The 17,337-nt window shown below is 41.5% G+C and overlaps 1 protein-coding gene across 2 annotated transcripts in view; it reads right to left on the bottom strand.

Moving 5' to 3' along the window:
• Positions 1-17,337, bottom strand: part of GLRA2 (glycine receptor alpha 2) — a gene marked incomplete at both ends in the record, with an annotated part of 187,293 nt that overhangs the window by 118,134 nt on the left and 51,822 nt on the right. For both annotated transcript variants that reach the window (XM_079727445.1, XM_079727444.1), the window contains one exon: positions 16,464-16,687. In XM_079727445.1, the coding sequence (XP_079583571.1) occupies positions 16,464-16,687 (224 nt within the window). The remainder of the gene's footprint in view (positions 1-16,463; positions 16,688-17,337) is intronic.

Below are 17,337 nucleotides of genomic sequence, written 5' to 3'. Positions count from 1 at the left end.
AAATTTTAAAAATTTGACACTTTATTAAGGGAGGGGAATCTCAAAAGGTTCTGTGGGTTTAAAACTGTTACTAACACAGTAAGAATCTATTTATTCTTTTCTATTTTTTTAAAGAGGAAATATTTACATCAAACAAAAATATGTTCATCATATAAAAATAATCAGAGGGCATGTGTATAGTTTAAGTGAATCAAAACTAGAAAACCTGGAAATTTCATTATGATTTTGAAAAGTTTACTTTTGAGAAATTAGAAAATAATAATAGCAAAAATGAATGCAGCTTAAAAACATGCAATAGGAAATTCAGTTCTATTTTGTTTGCTATTGGAAACAACCCAATTTTAGTATTCTTAATCATAGATTTGCTGAATACAATTCTGTGAAGTGAACTTTTCACGTTTATTTAGGGGGAAGAGGCTTCAGACATAATATTTCTGCCTTTGTGGCAGACCTAACAATCCTATAGGGACCCAGAATTCTTGGGGTCAAAACTATTAACAGCCACGGAAAACCCCCGTGAGAGAAATTCCCAATGAGCATGAAACTCTCTCTGAATTTTGTCTCAGGTGAGAACTCAGTGGGTATTTCCCTTCTTCCTTATTTATTTTTCTAATTTCCTTTCTAGGTAGGTTTTGTATGGGAACTCAATGGGTGCCAATAACAAGGAGTCAAGTTAACAGCTCCCCACTTTGCTAAATCACGTCATCCGCTGAGCAAATGGGAAGCGATTGGAAAGATCTAATCAGTTCTTTCATGGCCAGCAGAGCCCATACTTTATGATGTCTAGTGTACCACACATCTGCAGGCCTAAAACTCAGACTTGCCTTTTACTTATTTTTTTCCTTTTCATTGAAGTATATATTATACACAGTAAAAATACACAAATCTTAAGTTACAGCGTGATACCTTTTTGCATCTATATGCACCTGTTTGACAAGCACCCAGACCAGATTTAGAATATTCCCATCACCCCAGAACATTCCCACGTGCTCTCTTCTCAGTCAAGAACCTTCAAAAGTAACCACCACTGCTTTTTTTAAAAGCTATTTTTTAATTTAAAAACATGAGTTTTGGGGAAAGAACGAGACGATATTATTTTGTACAGAGATGCAGAAATTGCACCAAATAAGACTGACACATACAACATATACTAAAATGTGAACTATTTTTATCCCCTTTACTCTGGCTCTCCATCTTTTTTTGGGGGGGTCTCACAGAATTAAGTTTTTTTTTTTTTTTTTTTTTTTTTTTTTTTTTTTTTTTTTTTTTTTGCGGTACGCGGGCCTCTCACTGTTGTGGCCTCTCCCGTTGCGGAGCACAGGCTCCGGACGCGCAGGCTCAGCGGCCATGGCTCACGGGCCCAGCCGCTCCGCGGCATGTGGGATCTTCCCGGACCGGGGCACGAACCCGTGTCCCCTGCATCGGCAGGCGGACTCTCAACCACTGCGCCACCAGGGAAGCCCAGAATTAAGTATTTTTATTGAAAGTCAGATTTTTTTGCTAGCAGACACTGCCTACAGCATGTCAGATTTGCTCTCGTCTTCCTCACCATCTAAAATATTAAGGCCGTTGCGTGTGAAGGCAGTGAGCTGAGGCCACCCATTTTCCATTTGACTTTTCTTAAAGAACTCATTTCCTGAAGCATTGTCGCGTATCCCCCACTGTCACTGTGGCGACATGCATGCATTCAGGGCGCCCCTGCTCCTGTTTGCCCAAGGGAAGGAATAAAGTTCCTTTATAGAGGCCCTACTTCTTTTTTTTTTGCAGTACGCGGGCCTCTCACTGTTGTGGCCTCTCCCGCTGCGGAGCACAGGCTCCGGACGCGCAGGCTCAGCGACCATGGCTCACGGGCCCAGCCGCTCCGCGGCATGTGGGATCTTCCCGGACCGGGTCACGAACCCGTGTCCCCTGCATCGGCAGGCGGACTCTCAACCACTGCACCACCAGGGAAGCGCAAGGCCCTACTTCTTTATAGAGAGTAAGAAGGCTGAGTGAACATTTTGATTTTAAAGGGAAAAGGATAAGACAAAGCACAGGAAGTCAGCTTCCCCCAAATCTCCCTCCCCTTCCTTACTACTCTCCTATTCAGTTCACCTTGCCATCAAACCAGCTCTTGGGTTTATACCTTACTTAAAGTTTAAAAGACTGATAGATGCAGACATTGTAAACTGAGTTAATGTTATAGTGTTTTAAATCAAATATATTTTTTAATTTACTTATTTCTCTCCTACACAAGGTTCTTCCCTTATGCAAGAAGCACAAAGGCTACAACTCTCTCTTTTTCACCATCTAAAATAATGTCTTGAACAGATTAGGTATTCGATAAATATTTGTTGAGCAAATGAATGACTCTTCATCCTCAAGCTCTGTGGGAGAACTTAAGGCTTTTATTCAGCAGAAATGGGAAAGGACAGAGGATTTAGAAGAGAAGAAGGGTCATCTGAGCCCACGGGATGTTGCCAAATTCCCAGACTGGCAAAAGAAGCCAGAAAGTTGGCCTGGCCCTTTCTGTAAGTTGCTAGCATTTCTAGTGGGAACTAGAAATAAGGCAAATCAAGCTGAAAGAAAGCCCGGAAGCCCTGTCCACCTGTCCTCGAGCCTTGCTCAGGTAGCTGGGTCCACGGCCAGGACTGTTCTCCTATTGCTAGAAGCATGAGAACTAATCACGTAACTTTATAACGTCATGGAGGACAGGAGATTCCTTGACTCACAAAGCAACTACTCGTTCATAAGGCACTCAGTATTAGAAGTGGAAGTCCATTCCCAGCAAAAGATTCTTGAGGGAAAAAAAGCCACTTGAAGAGAAAATGAATTTTCAGGTGGAGTTACAAATTGTCATTAGGGATTTTCCTGCTTAAAGCAAAGATTGCCAACATCCTCTTTTGAGAGAGTGAATTCTGATGGTTTTAGTAGTCTGTCTTGTTTGGAAAGGAAGGGTAAGGGGATGCTTCTGTGTTTCAGGAAAAACAAGAGTCTCAGGTATATTGCTGCTGTTCCTCTGTCAGAGACCATGCTTAGCACACTCTGTGTAGCACACTGCAAACCCTAGCAGTTCACAGAAATATCAGAGGGGATAGAACCTATGGTGTTCTTTTAGGATTAAAATACTTAATAAGGAAAGGTAAAAATTCAAGTGATGTCGATAGTATTGATAATCATTCTCTGAGCACCTGCTGTAGGTCAGGTGCTCTCATTATTTTGCAGTCATGGAGTGCCATCTCACGAGGCACACAGCATTCTCTGTCTTTGAGATAAGCACATCGGAGCTCAGAGAGGTTAAGCTGTTTTCCCAAAGTCACAAAACCAGTAAGCAACGAAAGTTAGATTTGAACCCAACTTTAATTGATGTCAAAGTTTATTTATTATTTTCCACTCTATCACGTTTCCTCCTTAGAAAAAGAATCTGTTATCATCCTCTTTTGTCTGTGAAGCTAGCAGAATAGGTTGTAGACCTTTCATTTTTTCTGCAGGCATCCAGGCTTCCCATGACTTTTCCTTTTAAAAACTTCAGCCTCGGGCTTCCCTGGTGGCGCAGTGTTTGAGAGTCCGCCTGCCGATGCAGGGGACACGGGTTCGTACCCCGGTCTGGGAAGATCCCACATGCCGCGGAGCGGCTGGGCCCGTGAGCCATGGCCGCTGAGCCTGCGCTCCGCAGCGGGAGAGGCCACAGCGGTGAGAGGCCCGCGTACCGCAAAAAAAAAAAAAAAAAAAAAAAAAAAAAACTTCAGCCTCTCCTGGCCACCTCACAGAGGAGAAGCACCATTGACTGGGGATCCAGGTACCTGGGTGGTGGACCAGGCTTACAGAGAAAGAGCAATTTGACCTTAACTAAATCTCTGGGCCTCATTCCTCACCCACGACCCCATCCTGCTCAAAATTTCTATGATTCTAAACTGTAAGTGACAGTGACCAGCATGAAGATTTCCTCTTATAGGTGAATTTGCACTCTTGAATATGATGAAAGCCTTAAGTCCAAATAATAATGCTTCTTAAAATTGGAACTTTCTGGCAGTCTGGGTATATAGGTGAGATATTTGTTGCTCCCATAGGGCTTTGTCATCCAACATCGTAGAATGCTATCCAGTCTTTCTCCAAGAACATAAGGACAGCCTTACTGTACAGTGTAGGTCTGTTGACCCTTTCCTCTCAGGTGTACCTGGAAATCTCTAAACCATGTGACATTCTAATGTCAGAGAGATTTGACAGGATGCATCATGTATTGAACAAGAGTGTCCTCCTAACGTACCTAGACCTTAAGTGAAATTAGCGTGGGGCAAGTTAGAAGTCAAGTTAAATGTGCATCACTTATTTTTTTTTAAGATTTTTTTGACATGGACCATTTTTTAAAATCTTTATTGAATTTGTTACAATATTGCTTCTGTTCTATGTTTTGGTTTTTTGGCCACGAGGCGTGTGGGATCTTAGCTCCCCAACCAGGGCTCGAACCTGCACCCCCTACATTAGAAGGCAATGTCTTAAGCACTGGACCACCAGGAGAGTCCCAAATGTGCATCATTTATACAACTCACACATATGGGGAGAGGGAGGGAAGAGTTAGAGGAGTCATTGGATTAAAAGACCCCACCAGGCTGGTTGTCTGATCAAGATCTCCTTTAGCACCATGGGTTTCAAATTCTGGTGGGCGTGTCATCCGAAGGGCTTGGTAGGAATGCAGGTTCTCAGGCCCTCCGGAGAAGCAGCTTAGGTAAACTGATGCTGGTCTTGTGGAGCACATTTTAAGAAGCTCTACTTCAGCATGTCCCAAGGGAGGACTTTGATTTACTGTCCCTGTGATGGACTAAAAGGAGAAAAATTTGAAAGGGAAATAGCAAGGGATTGAGAAAAGGGTCTGTGATTTTTCAGTAGCTCTAGCACTCTCTTTGGAAAATATGACTTTCTACTTGAAACCGGGTCCGGACAATGAGGCCCAAGTAGGCTTCTAAGTGATTGGACCGGGGGTAGTGAGACAAGGGGGGTTAATCACGAGCCTCAGTCCCCATGGAGAGGCACGCTGGTAAGGTCAAGGCAGTACAAACAAGGTCAGTTCATTGGCAACCAAGAATATGGTGGGTGTGGCTAGAAAATTGGGAAAGCTGCTAAGAGGGGTGGAAGGTACAGCAGAGAGGAACCCAGACCAGATGCTTTTTTTTTTTTTTGCGGTACGCAGGCCTCTCACTGTTGTGGCCTCTTCCGTTGCGGAGCACAGGCTCCGGACATGCAGACCCGGCAGCCATGGCTCACGGGCCCAGCCGCGGAGCCCAGCCGCTCCGCGGCATGTGGGATCTTCCCGGACCAGGGCACGAACCCGTGTCCCCTGCATTGGCAGGCGGACTCTCAACCACTGCGCCACCAGGGAAGCCCCCCAGATGCTTATTAACACACACGAGTGTGCAAAGGTGGACAGTGGAACTCAGGGCGCTGTCTCTGGTCTCTGACTAGAAAAATCAGCCACCGAGAAATTTCAAAGGAAATTGGGGTGGTGGCTGCAACATTCACTGGATGAACCCCAACTAAAAATTTACAAAAGCTCCTGGTACTGAGCAAGGAGGAGGTCAGAGCGTGGAGGAAGACCAGCTCCAGGTCTTTGGTGAGGAGGGATTCGTGTTAAACAGAACTCCACCTGGGCTGTAATCTACTACATCCATTTAGCAATTTTTGGCAAGCATTTATTGAGCGTCATGCTTATCAGACACTTGAAATAAGAGTTTCTCTCTTGAAGGAGATCATAGTTTAACATTAATAAGATATTAATATATATGTGTATATATGTGTGTGTGTACATACATATATTCTTTTAATGGAGTCTATCCCAATAGTTCTGCATTTATTATTCAACTTTTTAAAGTTGTTTTCAAATTCTCATTTAAAGAATCCTTCCAGATTATGTAAATCAGACATAGCTGAACTAAATCAAGTAAAAGGCTTTTCATTACTCCCTTGGGGCCTAGATAAGCGCTCACACTGATCGGGTAGAGCAGATAACCTACCCTTCCAGACCTAGATCCTGAGAGGGCCCTTTGGGTCTGTCAGGGAAGTATGACTTGCAATAATCATTTGATGATCCTGAATCAAAACTCAAGGTACCCGCGAAAGGATCTTCGTCCACAGAGAACAAAAGTAATTGGTCCAAGTTTGGCTAGGCATGCAAGGCATGAAATGTGGCTGTGCTTTTTTTTATATAAGTAAAGGTTGAAAATTCATGGCTGCCAAGTATAATGAGCTAATAGACATTTAGCTAAAGGCTTCCATGACTATTAAGATGCAAATCTAGGGAGAGTGTAGTGTTTCAAGTACGAGTTACTCATTTCCTCCTTTGTGCCTATGAGTTGATAGATTCTCAGGTTCCCCACCGCTATCCCTGAGAGCAGACTTTGATACCGAGAGTATCAAACGGAAGGGTGAACCTAGGTGGATAACAGGGCTCAGAACTCTGTGGCTAGGACACCAGAGAGAAATCATTTTTTCAATATTGTCTAGGGCTGAAACTAAACCCCAGGTTGGTCGTTAGCTGTGCAGATAGACTCTATCCCCTTAGTTAATTCCAAATAAATATAAAACCTGTTTTTCCATGTTGACCTTGGGATCTTCAGGAGATGAATGGCAACGCTGCTGGTTCATCAGCTGTTCTACTCCTCTCCCCTGACTAAAATGCCAGTGGCTGACTAGGAAGGTCCATGTTTACCAAACATTATAACGGCATCACAGAAAATACCCATATGCATTGAGCAGTACTAGCTGGGAAGGACAGAAATACAGTATCTGCTCCCATCTGTGCCTGGTCCCTTCAGAAAATGTGCACACATATGGTGGGCCCATGTTAATTAAGTCCACATATGGATTGGATTCAACTTGGAGAGCGACTGATAAATCTGCAGCTAAAACTTTTCCAAATGTTTTGATATTTCCTGAATGAAAATGTTTTGAAGGTGGGGAATGGGAGAGGGCTAAATGGAAGACCATCAGGAAGAAGAGCTCAAATTATCAAAGATTCATATGACTAATTCTGCCCACAGTTCAGTTACATTTTAAATTTCAGTCATTTCACAGCTAGTGTTTATTTATGCAACCAAATATTCATGAAGATAAAATGTTATTAGCCTGCACATTAAAAGAATGACAACTGACTTGTCCACAGTCACTCTGTTGACTCAGTTCACAGCTATTTAATGGTGACACTGAGGTGAAAAAAGAGGGAATAGCACTGTATAGCAGTGTTTTATTTGGGATTATTTTACTTTTGGTGAAAGAGAAAAAGAACAAGTGCTTGTGAAATGCAGATATGGTTTTAAGAAAACCAAAGTAACTTTTCATCTGCTGACAGCTGAGAGCAAAATTGTGTTACTTTGCTGGTATTTTGCTGCACTAAGACCTCTGCTGTGGTAACTGGCGGTGTTTTATTTGGGATTATTTTACTTTTGGTGAAAGAGAAAAAGAACAAGTGCTTGTGAAATGCAGATATGGTTTTAAGAAAACCAAAGTAACTTTTCATCTGCTGACAGCTGAGAGCAAAATTGTGTTACTTTGCTGGTATTTTGCTGCACTAAGACCTCTGCTGTGGTAACTGGCGGAGAGTTGCTGGCCACTGTTTCTGGTGGCAAAGCTTGGAGTGAGAACGGAGTCTTGGTCAGATGGTAGGATGGTCCATTCTTGATTAGATAACACTTTGAAACCAAGCACAATTCCTTAGTTGACTCTTAACAAGCAGCTAAAGAGGGGGCCCAAGCCATTAGCTGAAAAAAAGATGCAACTGTCACTTCTGCTAGGAGCGATATACCTCCCAAAGGAAGGAAACCCAAGGCACAGAGAGTAGTCATCTGCTTGGGACTCATGGAAGGTGAGTGGAGCCTGAGTGTAACAGGTACTGAGTAAGGAAATGTCCGTGTGTATGGGTTAGGAAGAATGGGGAGAACTGTCTCGCCACTCCCCTCCCCTTATTCTACAGCCAACCCAGGGTGATTGTGACATTCACTGAACATTTAGTATGAATCGGGGACTGAGAAAAACTGCAGATCGAAGAAAAATTAAGTGACTTCTCATGGTCACTTAGTAAGATTGGATTTGAACCCAGGTCCTCCTGAACTTCAGAACTGACATCTGCCCCACCCCCAGAGTGCTGTCTTTAATCCCTTAGCTCACTTGTTGCTTTCTATCTTTCATCTAACTGCTCAGATTTAGCAAAATATCCCCACTAAAACGAAACATCACATAAAACATTTGTTCTGTTGTCCTTGGAAAGGGATGATCAATCCCATATGGGACAGCCTTGCTCTGAGTGTGTGTCACGTTGTAGAGCTTCACATAATTATATATGTCCTTAAATGTCTTTCAATGACTGTCCAATGATAAATGTTGTATCAGATGTTGGTTTGTAATTTTAAATGCCACAAGCAAGGATAGACTTATTGGAAAGACTGTTGAGCTTTGAGGATAGACGATTTTTTCCCATTTTAAAATGGAGTGTCTTTCCTTTGAATTATGTGCTATGAGAATGCACTAAAGTAATTCATGCGTTTCATAAGAGCCATGGTGATATTATTTGTGTTTATTTTGGGATTAATGCCATCCAGGGAGCCTTTGAAAAGCAGCACTGTGGACCAGGCAGAAGCCCACGTCAACATAAGTTGAGCAGGCTCACCAGGGCCTCTGAATTTCCCTTGGCTTCCCGCCACAGGAAAATTCAGGTGATTAATAATGGCATACTAGCCCTCGAACTCTGTTGGCTCAAATCTACCAGGTGATTTCCTTTAGTCTTACATATCCAGTTAATAATTATCCTAGCCAACCATCTTTGTATAATTGTCTGAAAGTATATAAACCCATAATTCATGAACACATTCTAAAATAATATCTCATGGATACTCCTGCTGGTTGAATCAGAGGGTACAAATGATCTAATTTGCGATTGGGAAATTTCTCAATAGGGAGCTCAGTATTAAGTATTTGTCACGGTGTAAACTATATGTTGAGTATAAGGCTGCCTCTTAAACAGCAGGTAGTCCAACCTTCCCTACCCCGCTCCAAAATCAGTTCCTCTCCTCAGATATTCAGTTTGGGAGGAAAAGGTTCAAAGGTCCAAAAGTGGTTTGAGATAGGCACCTTACAATTCAGAATCCCCTCTTGCTGACTCCCAAACCCTAAGGGACATGAAGGACCCACTTGTATTTCCCCATCCAGAAGGAATTTTGCGGTTTGGGAAAGAGGAGATCATTTTGAGACTTATTATAGACTTATGACGGAGCTAGAAGGAGCCTCAGACTTCATCTCATCTCCTGGTTCAATCTCATTTTATAGCAAGGAAACCGAGACTCAGAATGATAAACTGATGACGTTAGAGAGGCTGGTCTTTGAGCCTAGAGGGTACAGTAAATGATGGAAGGAGGTGTGGCGCTCCTGATGCCCTAAGCTACCTTCTTGGTATTCTGTTCTTTGCACCATCACCTTCAGAGCAAACTCTAATGAATGTTAATGCAGTGGAAAGTTACCTCCAAATGGAGAAAAACCTACTGGTTGCTATTGCTAGTCCAATCAGGCAAACAGTCAAGGAAAAGTGGTCATGCCGCCTGCCATGTATTTCATTGCATAACCCCCTTTTTTTCCTTCAAACAAGGGTAAAATCCTTACTCTGTTGTGTTTGAACCAGTATTATGCCCTTGAGTGTATGTGTATTTCTGAACCCAGTCAGGAGCTCAGCAGAGCTTTCCAGCGCTTTAAGAGAGTCTGTCATGTACAGAACACACTTTCCAGACTTTTAATGCTTCTACCCTCAGGCACATCTTTTTTGAGGACCACTGTCCAAAAGAGCCCCCCCTCCGCACCACTTAGCTCAGCTCCTGCTGAAGCCACTGACGTATATGCATGCCAGCACCTCCCACCCTCCCAACCTTGCTTGCCCTAGGAAGAAGGGAATCGTGGTTTCCATGGCATTTTCCAGCACTTCTCTGAAGCCTCATTGCTTAATTCTGATGTGGGCGCTTATGTTACAGTCATTAATTACTGCATTAAGTCAAGTCCCAAAACTAATGAGGATTTGGACACAGATTTGGAAAATGAGAATGTAATTTTGCCTGGATTATAGGATATAAAGATAAACATGGTCCAGATATGCACAGAGAGAAGAAATCACAGCTTTGCATAGCTGCCTTCTAATAGAAAATAGGGGCTTACGTGTCTCATCACAATTGAGAGTAAGATAATCAAAGTATCACCATTGGTAACATTTAGGCAGGTCTTAGTTCACTGTGCATTCTATTTTCAGCTCTGACATACAAATAAAGAATGTTCTTTTTTCCTATGCCATAAAAATCATTCTATAGTTAAAGTTAGAATCTTTGAAGTTCTTGCATCAGGCTGTAGGATGGGTCAAGGGTGGGAGGCTATGTTAGAAAAGTTGGCCTTTTATGTGTGTGGATAGTTGGTCATTAGACAGGATTATTTAGGGAGCTCTGTTGGATGTCTGTCTAGAAATCTACACCCCACCTACTCTCGGTGGTGCCTGTAATCTATCATCAGAGGTGGAAGGCATGTCAATCCCCAAGAGCTCTCTATGACAACTCAGATACTACTGGGATGGTGGAACACTGAATCATCAACACCTGCAATTATGAACTGAATCAAAAGGAATTAACAAGTAAATCACCTCTAACACCATAAAGGAATAAGTTTCAGGTCAGATAAAGTTTGATGATGAGGGACACAGATGTCTTGGTGATGAGGGGTGCTGTTGTGGAGGATCAATCCCATAACTATTTATTGTTTGGAGAACTCTATGCAGTTGGCAGGTAGCATAGGGCCCCTAGGTACCTGGTCAGTAAAATAAAAGACACTGAAGGCAAACAGTAATGTCTGGAGATCGTAGGGATCTATCCTGGTCAGTTTACTCTTTGTCTTAAAGAGTGGAACAGAAAGCACAATCATGAAGTTACAAGAAAATACCAAGGGCCCTAGAGTACAGGGCAATGCCACTTTTGACTGTCTATGCATATAGCATATAGTGTATTCTACTAAAGCTCTTAACCAAATCATCTCTTTTTGAAAGCTGAGGAAATAGAGGTTCAGGGAGAGGACAGATTTTCCCTAGGTCACACAGCTAGTTCTGAGGCCAGAGACCCTAGCCCAAGGGTGTTTGACTCTAAAACCCCAGTCTACTATAGTATCAGAAGGAACCAGGATAACATTCAACATCATACGGTTCAGAGTAGGCGCCCTGAACCATACAGTGAACTGAAAACTGCAAGATGAAGAACATCTTGGTGCTGATTTTACACACTGTAAAATTAAACCAGCAACGTAGTTTTGGTGACTAAACATATGTCCACTAACTCTGGTGGGATGAAAATGTATTTCATTTTCGAAAATGAAACAAAAACAGTGAGGTAATCCCTCCATCCTTCTAAAAATGGTAGCCATTTGTTTATCGTGTTAACAAATGTGGGAAAAAGCGACTGATTTAAGTTGTAGCAAATATAACTTAAGTTATATAAGGAGGAATTTCTGCACAATGTTAGAGTAACTTATTATAAGATCCAAGCAGAGAATATAAAATCTCCTTCTCTGAAGGTCTTTAAAAATAGAATAAGGGGCCTCCCTGGTGGCGCAGTGGTTGAGAGTCCGCCTGCCGATGCAGGGGATACGGGTTCGTGCCCCGGTCTGGGAGGATCCCATATGCCGCGGAGCGGCTGGGCCCGTGAGCCATGGCTGCTGAGCCTGCGCATCCGGAGCCTGTGCTCCGCAACAGGAGAGGCCACAACAGTGAGAGGCCCGCATACCACAAAAAAAAAAAAAAAAAAAAAAAAAAAAAAAAATAGAATAAGTTCTCAACAGGTTGTCTGAAGGTAAGGAGTTGACTTAATAACTTTAATGGGTCTTTTCAGCCCTTTGATCCCTGGGATAGTAAAAGTTTTCAGAAAGTAGATATGCTATATAAGCTATACATGCTGTATAAAACTATCAAATGAGCTTCCTATTTGAAGGTCAATTGTGGCATCTTGAATTTAAACAGTCTTTTTAGACATTTGCGAAATTTTAAGATACTTTATATTCTCATCTTAAATCTTACCTTCTTCCTCCACTAGTCCTTTGAAAATTGAGTCCCCAAAAGGTTGGTTCGAAAATGACATGTGTTTGGTATTGTATTTATTTGTGTCTTTGGATTTGAGTTGGAGTAAATAAAGAATTAATGTGGGGTAGGAGATGATAGCTCTGAAATAGAAGTCAAGAGCTTTGATTCTTGTCCTAGCTTTCCTATTTATGGGCTCCATTATTTTAGCTCATTTAACTTTTTAAAGAAGTCACTTCCTCATCAGTAAAACAAGGATATTTTGCCCTGTAATACCTTCAATTTAAAAAAAAAATCCTATGCTTCTATAAAAGTCAGAGTTTCGGCAGAAAAGTCTCAGAAGCAGTGGGAAGTAAGGGAAGAAAAAAAATATTAGCAAACACATTGTGGACACATGAGACCAGCTGCTCCTCTTTAAAAATGCTCACCCTCTCCTTTTCTCTTTCATGTTGCACACCATAGGTCATGATGCCCTGACTTCTACTACAATTCATTATACTCGATTCAGTAAATATTGTTTGAGCACTAATATGTATTATACTCAAGGCTCACCTCGTTAGTGCACTGTGGATTCAGGCCTTTTAAAGTAATATGAATTTGGAATTTGACTGTCTCTGAAGAGGGTATACAAAGCAAGATGTGTGTCCTTGTTTACACTTTGGTCAAGAATGGTCGATACTTAATGGGGTGGGTCAACAAAAAACTTGAAAACAGAGTAAGATCAAACATATGAGGGAAGTGAATAATTAAAAAGTAATCAGAGGATAAGTGCACAGAAATAGATTTGACACTTTCATCATCAGAGACTATGTCCTGCATCACTGGATAGAAATTTTCTAACACTGAGCTAAGACCTTTGGTTCCTATTTAAAAGATTTGTTTAAATTTTACTCAGGTGCCTCAGGTGTTTGAATCTGCAGGACATGTATGGATTTCTCGTCTATTGTCACTCCCTTTTTTAAATCTTTGTCTTCTGGCAAACATATATTACCTCTTGGGAAGTGTGATCTTGCTTGTTATGAAGTCAGTGGGCTGCATAGTTCTCTTTGTGTTTTGTTTGGCCATCAAAGCCTTGGGCTTCGGTTTCCATGCAGAGTTAATTCTACCTCTGCTCCTACAAAGCTAAGAAGGCATAGAATTTTTCCTGGCTGAAATGCTACCATCCATTTGCTTTAGGTTTTAGGAAAATTCAAATACAAAACATAACCATAGAACATTATTTTTTTAATGTGGACCAGTGTTGAAGTAATTATTAAAATATGTCAGGTGGAGGCAATTCATGAGTTTATCTTTGGTACTTCTGTTGTATGCCTTCTTTCTATCTTTCTTAACTCTCTTCATCCTATCTGATTTTTCCTCTCAGGCATCCAGCATGCTCTTTCTCACTATTCTTCACAGACATTAAACCTACTATCAGAAAGAAAATTTCGTATCAGCTCTTTATGGCTTAGTATGAATTGAGGATAGCGTATTCCCTCTCCTGGGGATATTTGCATTGTGAACCTTAGAGTTGAGGGAAAGTCCTTCCTAATGGAATGTCAGCAAGGACTTTCCAGCACCTTTAAGACACCAGAAGCTGTACTTTAAACTTGAGTTGGACCTGCAGCTGGGCATATATTAGCACTAATTCCTCCTTACCCTCTAGTTAAATTGAGTCCAGTGACTCAAGTAAACAGGAGTGTGGGTGCCGACCCCCAAATTCTAACAATATTTGAGTCACAGAATTCTTTTGCAAAGTTAGAGCCACTTTTCTTTTCCTTGTTCCCTATTTATTCCTACTACTCAATTTATCTTATGTCTGCCTGCCTTGTTAGACTGGAGCCCTTCCAGGACAGAGACCACATTTTACTCACCTCTGGATCTCTAGGCCCAGCACAGTGTCTGGCTCATTGAAAACCCTTCCAGGCAAGTAATTAGATTCCTGCAATTCAAATCTGCCAAGAGCTGTGTTTCCCTAAAATGGCGTGCCCAGTTCTCCTACACCAAGGGTCTTTCCCCTGATTTCATAGAATACCCACAGTGAAGGAAAAGTCTAAACCAGCCTGCCACAGGACAAAGTCCACCCAACCCAAAACAATTGTGGGGTATTTCAGAGCCTGCTGGGAACCAGAGATAGAAGAATTGCCTCTGGATCGAGTCTCGGGGACATTCTATTCTTCATGGTTCTAGAATGGAAGGGCCTTTATAGAACAGAAGGAAAAAAAAAACCCCTGGTTTTATTTCGGCAGTGCATGATGCCAGGTATTTACTAGAGCAAATGCCACCCAAGGCCCAGAGGGTTAGCTGGAGCAGCTGATACCCTGTGCTGCTTTTTATAACTCTCCTTCCCAGCACCATGCTCTATATATGTCCCATTTCATCAGGTCACATCAACTTAGGTTGTGCCCAATACTGCATCTTACACCAAATGCATCACCATGTGGAATATTCTGTGTTTCCTTAAAAATTTTTATAAAAATGAATGTAAAGTTTCTTAAAAATAAAGTGGGGGAAGTTTCCCTGGTTCTTTGTGGAAGCGGTGACTTTGCCACTTTTTACAAATGAGCAGCCTCTTTCCTTCCAAAAGACATTGCAGCTATCTGCCATCAGCAAGCTGTGAAATTACTAGGTTAAGAATGGAATATACAGTACAGACCTAAATTGTATATAGAGTTGTGAAATACAGTTTTGGTGGTGGTGAGTCTGCAAACTTGTGAAAATCATTTGCAAAGACACTAGCTGTCTTTGGAGAGAAAGGGGGAATTCTCTAAAGGATCTTTAAAATGTCAATATTTATTCAATGTATTTGATTTCTCTCATATACAATACACTGTCTTGGCCCTTTGGGAGGGGTTACAAAAGATTCAAAATCCAAATATCTTGGCTTTAAAGAGCTTATTATTTAGAAAGAATGTTAACTTAAAAATGCAAACAGCCATCATTTCATTTATTGAGAACATACTCTGTGTCATGAACTGTGGCAAGTATTTTTATTTACTCTATATCAGGGGTTGGCAAACTATGGCCAAAGAGCTAAATCTAGTCCACCACCTGTTTTTGTAAATAAAGTTTTATTGAAACATGGCCACACCTAATTGTTTGAGTATTGTTTATGGCTGTTTTGTGCTATAATGGCAGAGTTGAGTAGCTCTGACAGAGTTGAGACAGTCTGACTGGCAAAGCTAAAATACTTTCCATCTGCCCTTTACAGAAAATATTTGGTGACCTCTGCTGTATATAATTCATTCTCACAAGAATACTCTAAGATAAATATGGTGTTTCCCATTTTCCAATTAAGGTAACTGAAGGTTATAGCTTCTGTAACTTAGTAAGTGGCAAAGCTTCAGTTTACTTCTAGGTTTGTCTGATTCCAAAAGTCTATGTTCTTGTGCTATATGTGTGTACAGAAGTAGCCAAAATATGGGGTAGGAAGAAATCAGAGACTTACAGATTCACAGAGAAGCTGTTATTAGAGTTCCAAAAAGGGAGTGATTATTTTGATTGTAGGGTGATAAATATTCTGGAGAAGATCATATTTGAATAAAAAAGCAAAAATGCATCTGAGAAATTTTCTATCCCAAGCTCAAGCCCAAGAAATGTTAACAGATCAAGATCACATGTTTAGTTAGAAGTAGATCTGGGATTAGAACCAGTTTTCCATTCACTGAGCTCAAAGTATGCTGTCAGTGACGATACTGAGCCATTGAATCTTTGTGTGTGTGTGTGTGTGTGTTTAAATGCTATAGAATGGCATAATTATTTGAAATGAGAATTTGTATGTTATGCTCAGTGGTAATTGAACTAAAGGGCCTGCACTTCCTTTATTGAACCAATCAAAAACATTTGTGGGGCTTCCCTGGTGGCGCAATGATTGAGAATCTGCCTGCCAATGCAAGAGACACAGGTTTGATCCCTGGTCCGGGAAGATCCCACATGCTATGGAGCAGCTAAACCCGTGAGCCACAACTACTGAGCCTGCGCTCTAGAGCCCGCAAGCCACAACTACTGAGCCTGCACACCTAGAGCCTGTGCTTTGCAACAAGAGAAGCCACCACAATGAGAAGTCCGCACACCGCAAAGAAGAGTACCCCCCGCTCACCGCAACTAGAGAAAGCCCGTGCACAGCACCGAAGACCCAATGCAGCCAAAAATAAATAAATAAAATAAACAAATAAATAAAAACATATTTGTGCAGATATTTATATGATACCATCACCTACCCACCATCCTACCAAATATATTTTGGTTATGGAGAATTACACTTTTGAGACCATGGGAACCACTGGCACTCTCACCAACTTTAAGTTTAAATAATAAACAAGAGACCACAAAGGATAATATTCATATACATCTTGCCCTGCAGAATCATGCAGCTCTAGGTCAGGAGAAAAATGGAGAAGGGAGTAGGGGGCAGCCAAAGGAAGCTTACCTGATACTGTAGAGCACTTTGCCATTTTTTGAAATGCGAAGCAACTTGTTGTCGGTGGTGACATCATGGAAGTTGGCCCCCTTCTCATTGGCAAAGAACAAATCTGGTTTCCAAATGGAGTCCAGCATCGATGGGTCCAAGTCCAGAGAATCATCAGGGTACTCGCTATAAGCCAGCCGTGAATCATTCCACTGTTGCCTCAGAAAAATATTCACTCGGTAGTCCTACAGAAACGCCATGCGTAAGCGTTACTTCTTGCCCACTCTGGCATATTTTCCCCTCACTCTTCCGCCTGATTCGATGCATGCAGTGTTGGTATCTGAGTAAACCCAGCTGTGTATATCTTGGTCAAAATAAACCACGCAATTCTATTAGGAGTGGGAACAGAGGCGAGAAGGAAAGAAGACTTGACCAAACCAGAACACTAATGGAACAAATTGAGCTGATTGAATTTTTGTTTCACTTAATCGTTCTGGGAGGAAATAATACTAACTCAATCTGATTTTGCTGTAGAAAAGGTAATGATAAGTACAGGAGTCAGTCTGTGATGGCAGATTGTCAAATAAAACCGATTCATTTTCCAAATCAGAAATGACATGATCTCTATTTTCAATCTGCTCAGATGCTCTGGGCAGAAGAAAACCCACTCTGTAATTTTGGTAGTAGAAATCTTATCATAAAACTCTGGCATGGTGGGGCAATATTTTTAAAATTCATCAACATAAATATTAAGATGGTTCATGTTGACAAGATAATTCCCTTACAGCTACTTACTTTTGAAATTCTTAAAATATTTTATCATTTCTCTGAATGGGTTGTATCTACAGTAGTCAACTGGATGCTTCATCAAAACAGAAATCTTTTTCATGTTTTC

This window comes from Hyperoodon ampullatus, assembly GCF_949752795.1.
Source record: "Hyperoodon ampullatus genome assembly, chromosome: X".
NCBI classification, from domain to species: Eukaryota; Metazoa; Chordata; class Mammalia; order Artiodactyla; family Ziphiidae; genus Hyperoodon; species Hyperoodon ampullatus.
This window is presented reverse-complemented; position numbering and strand designations above follow the sequence as displayed.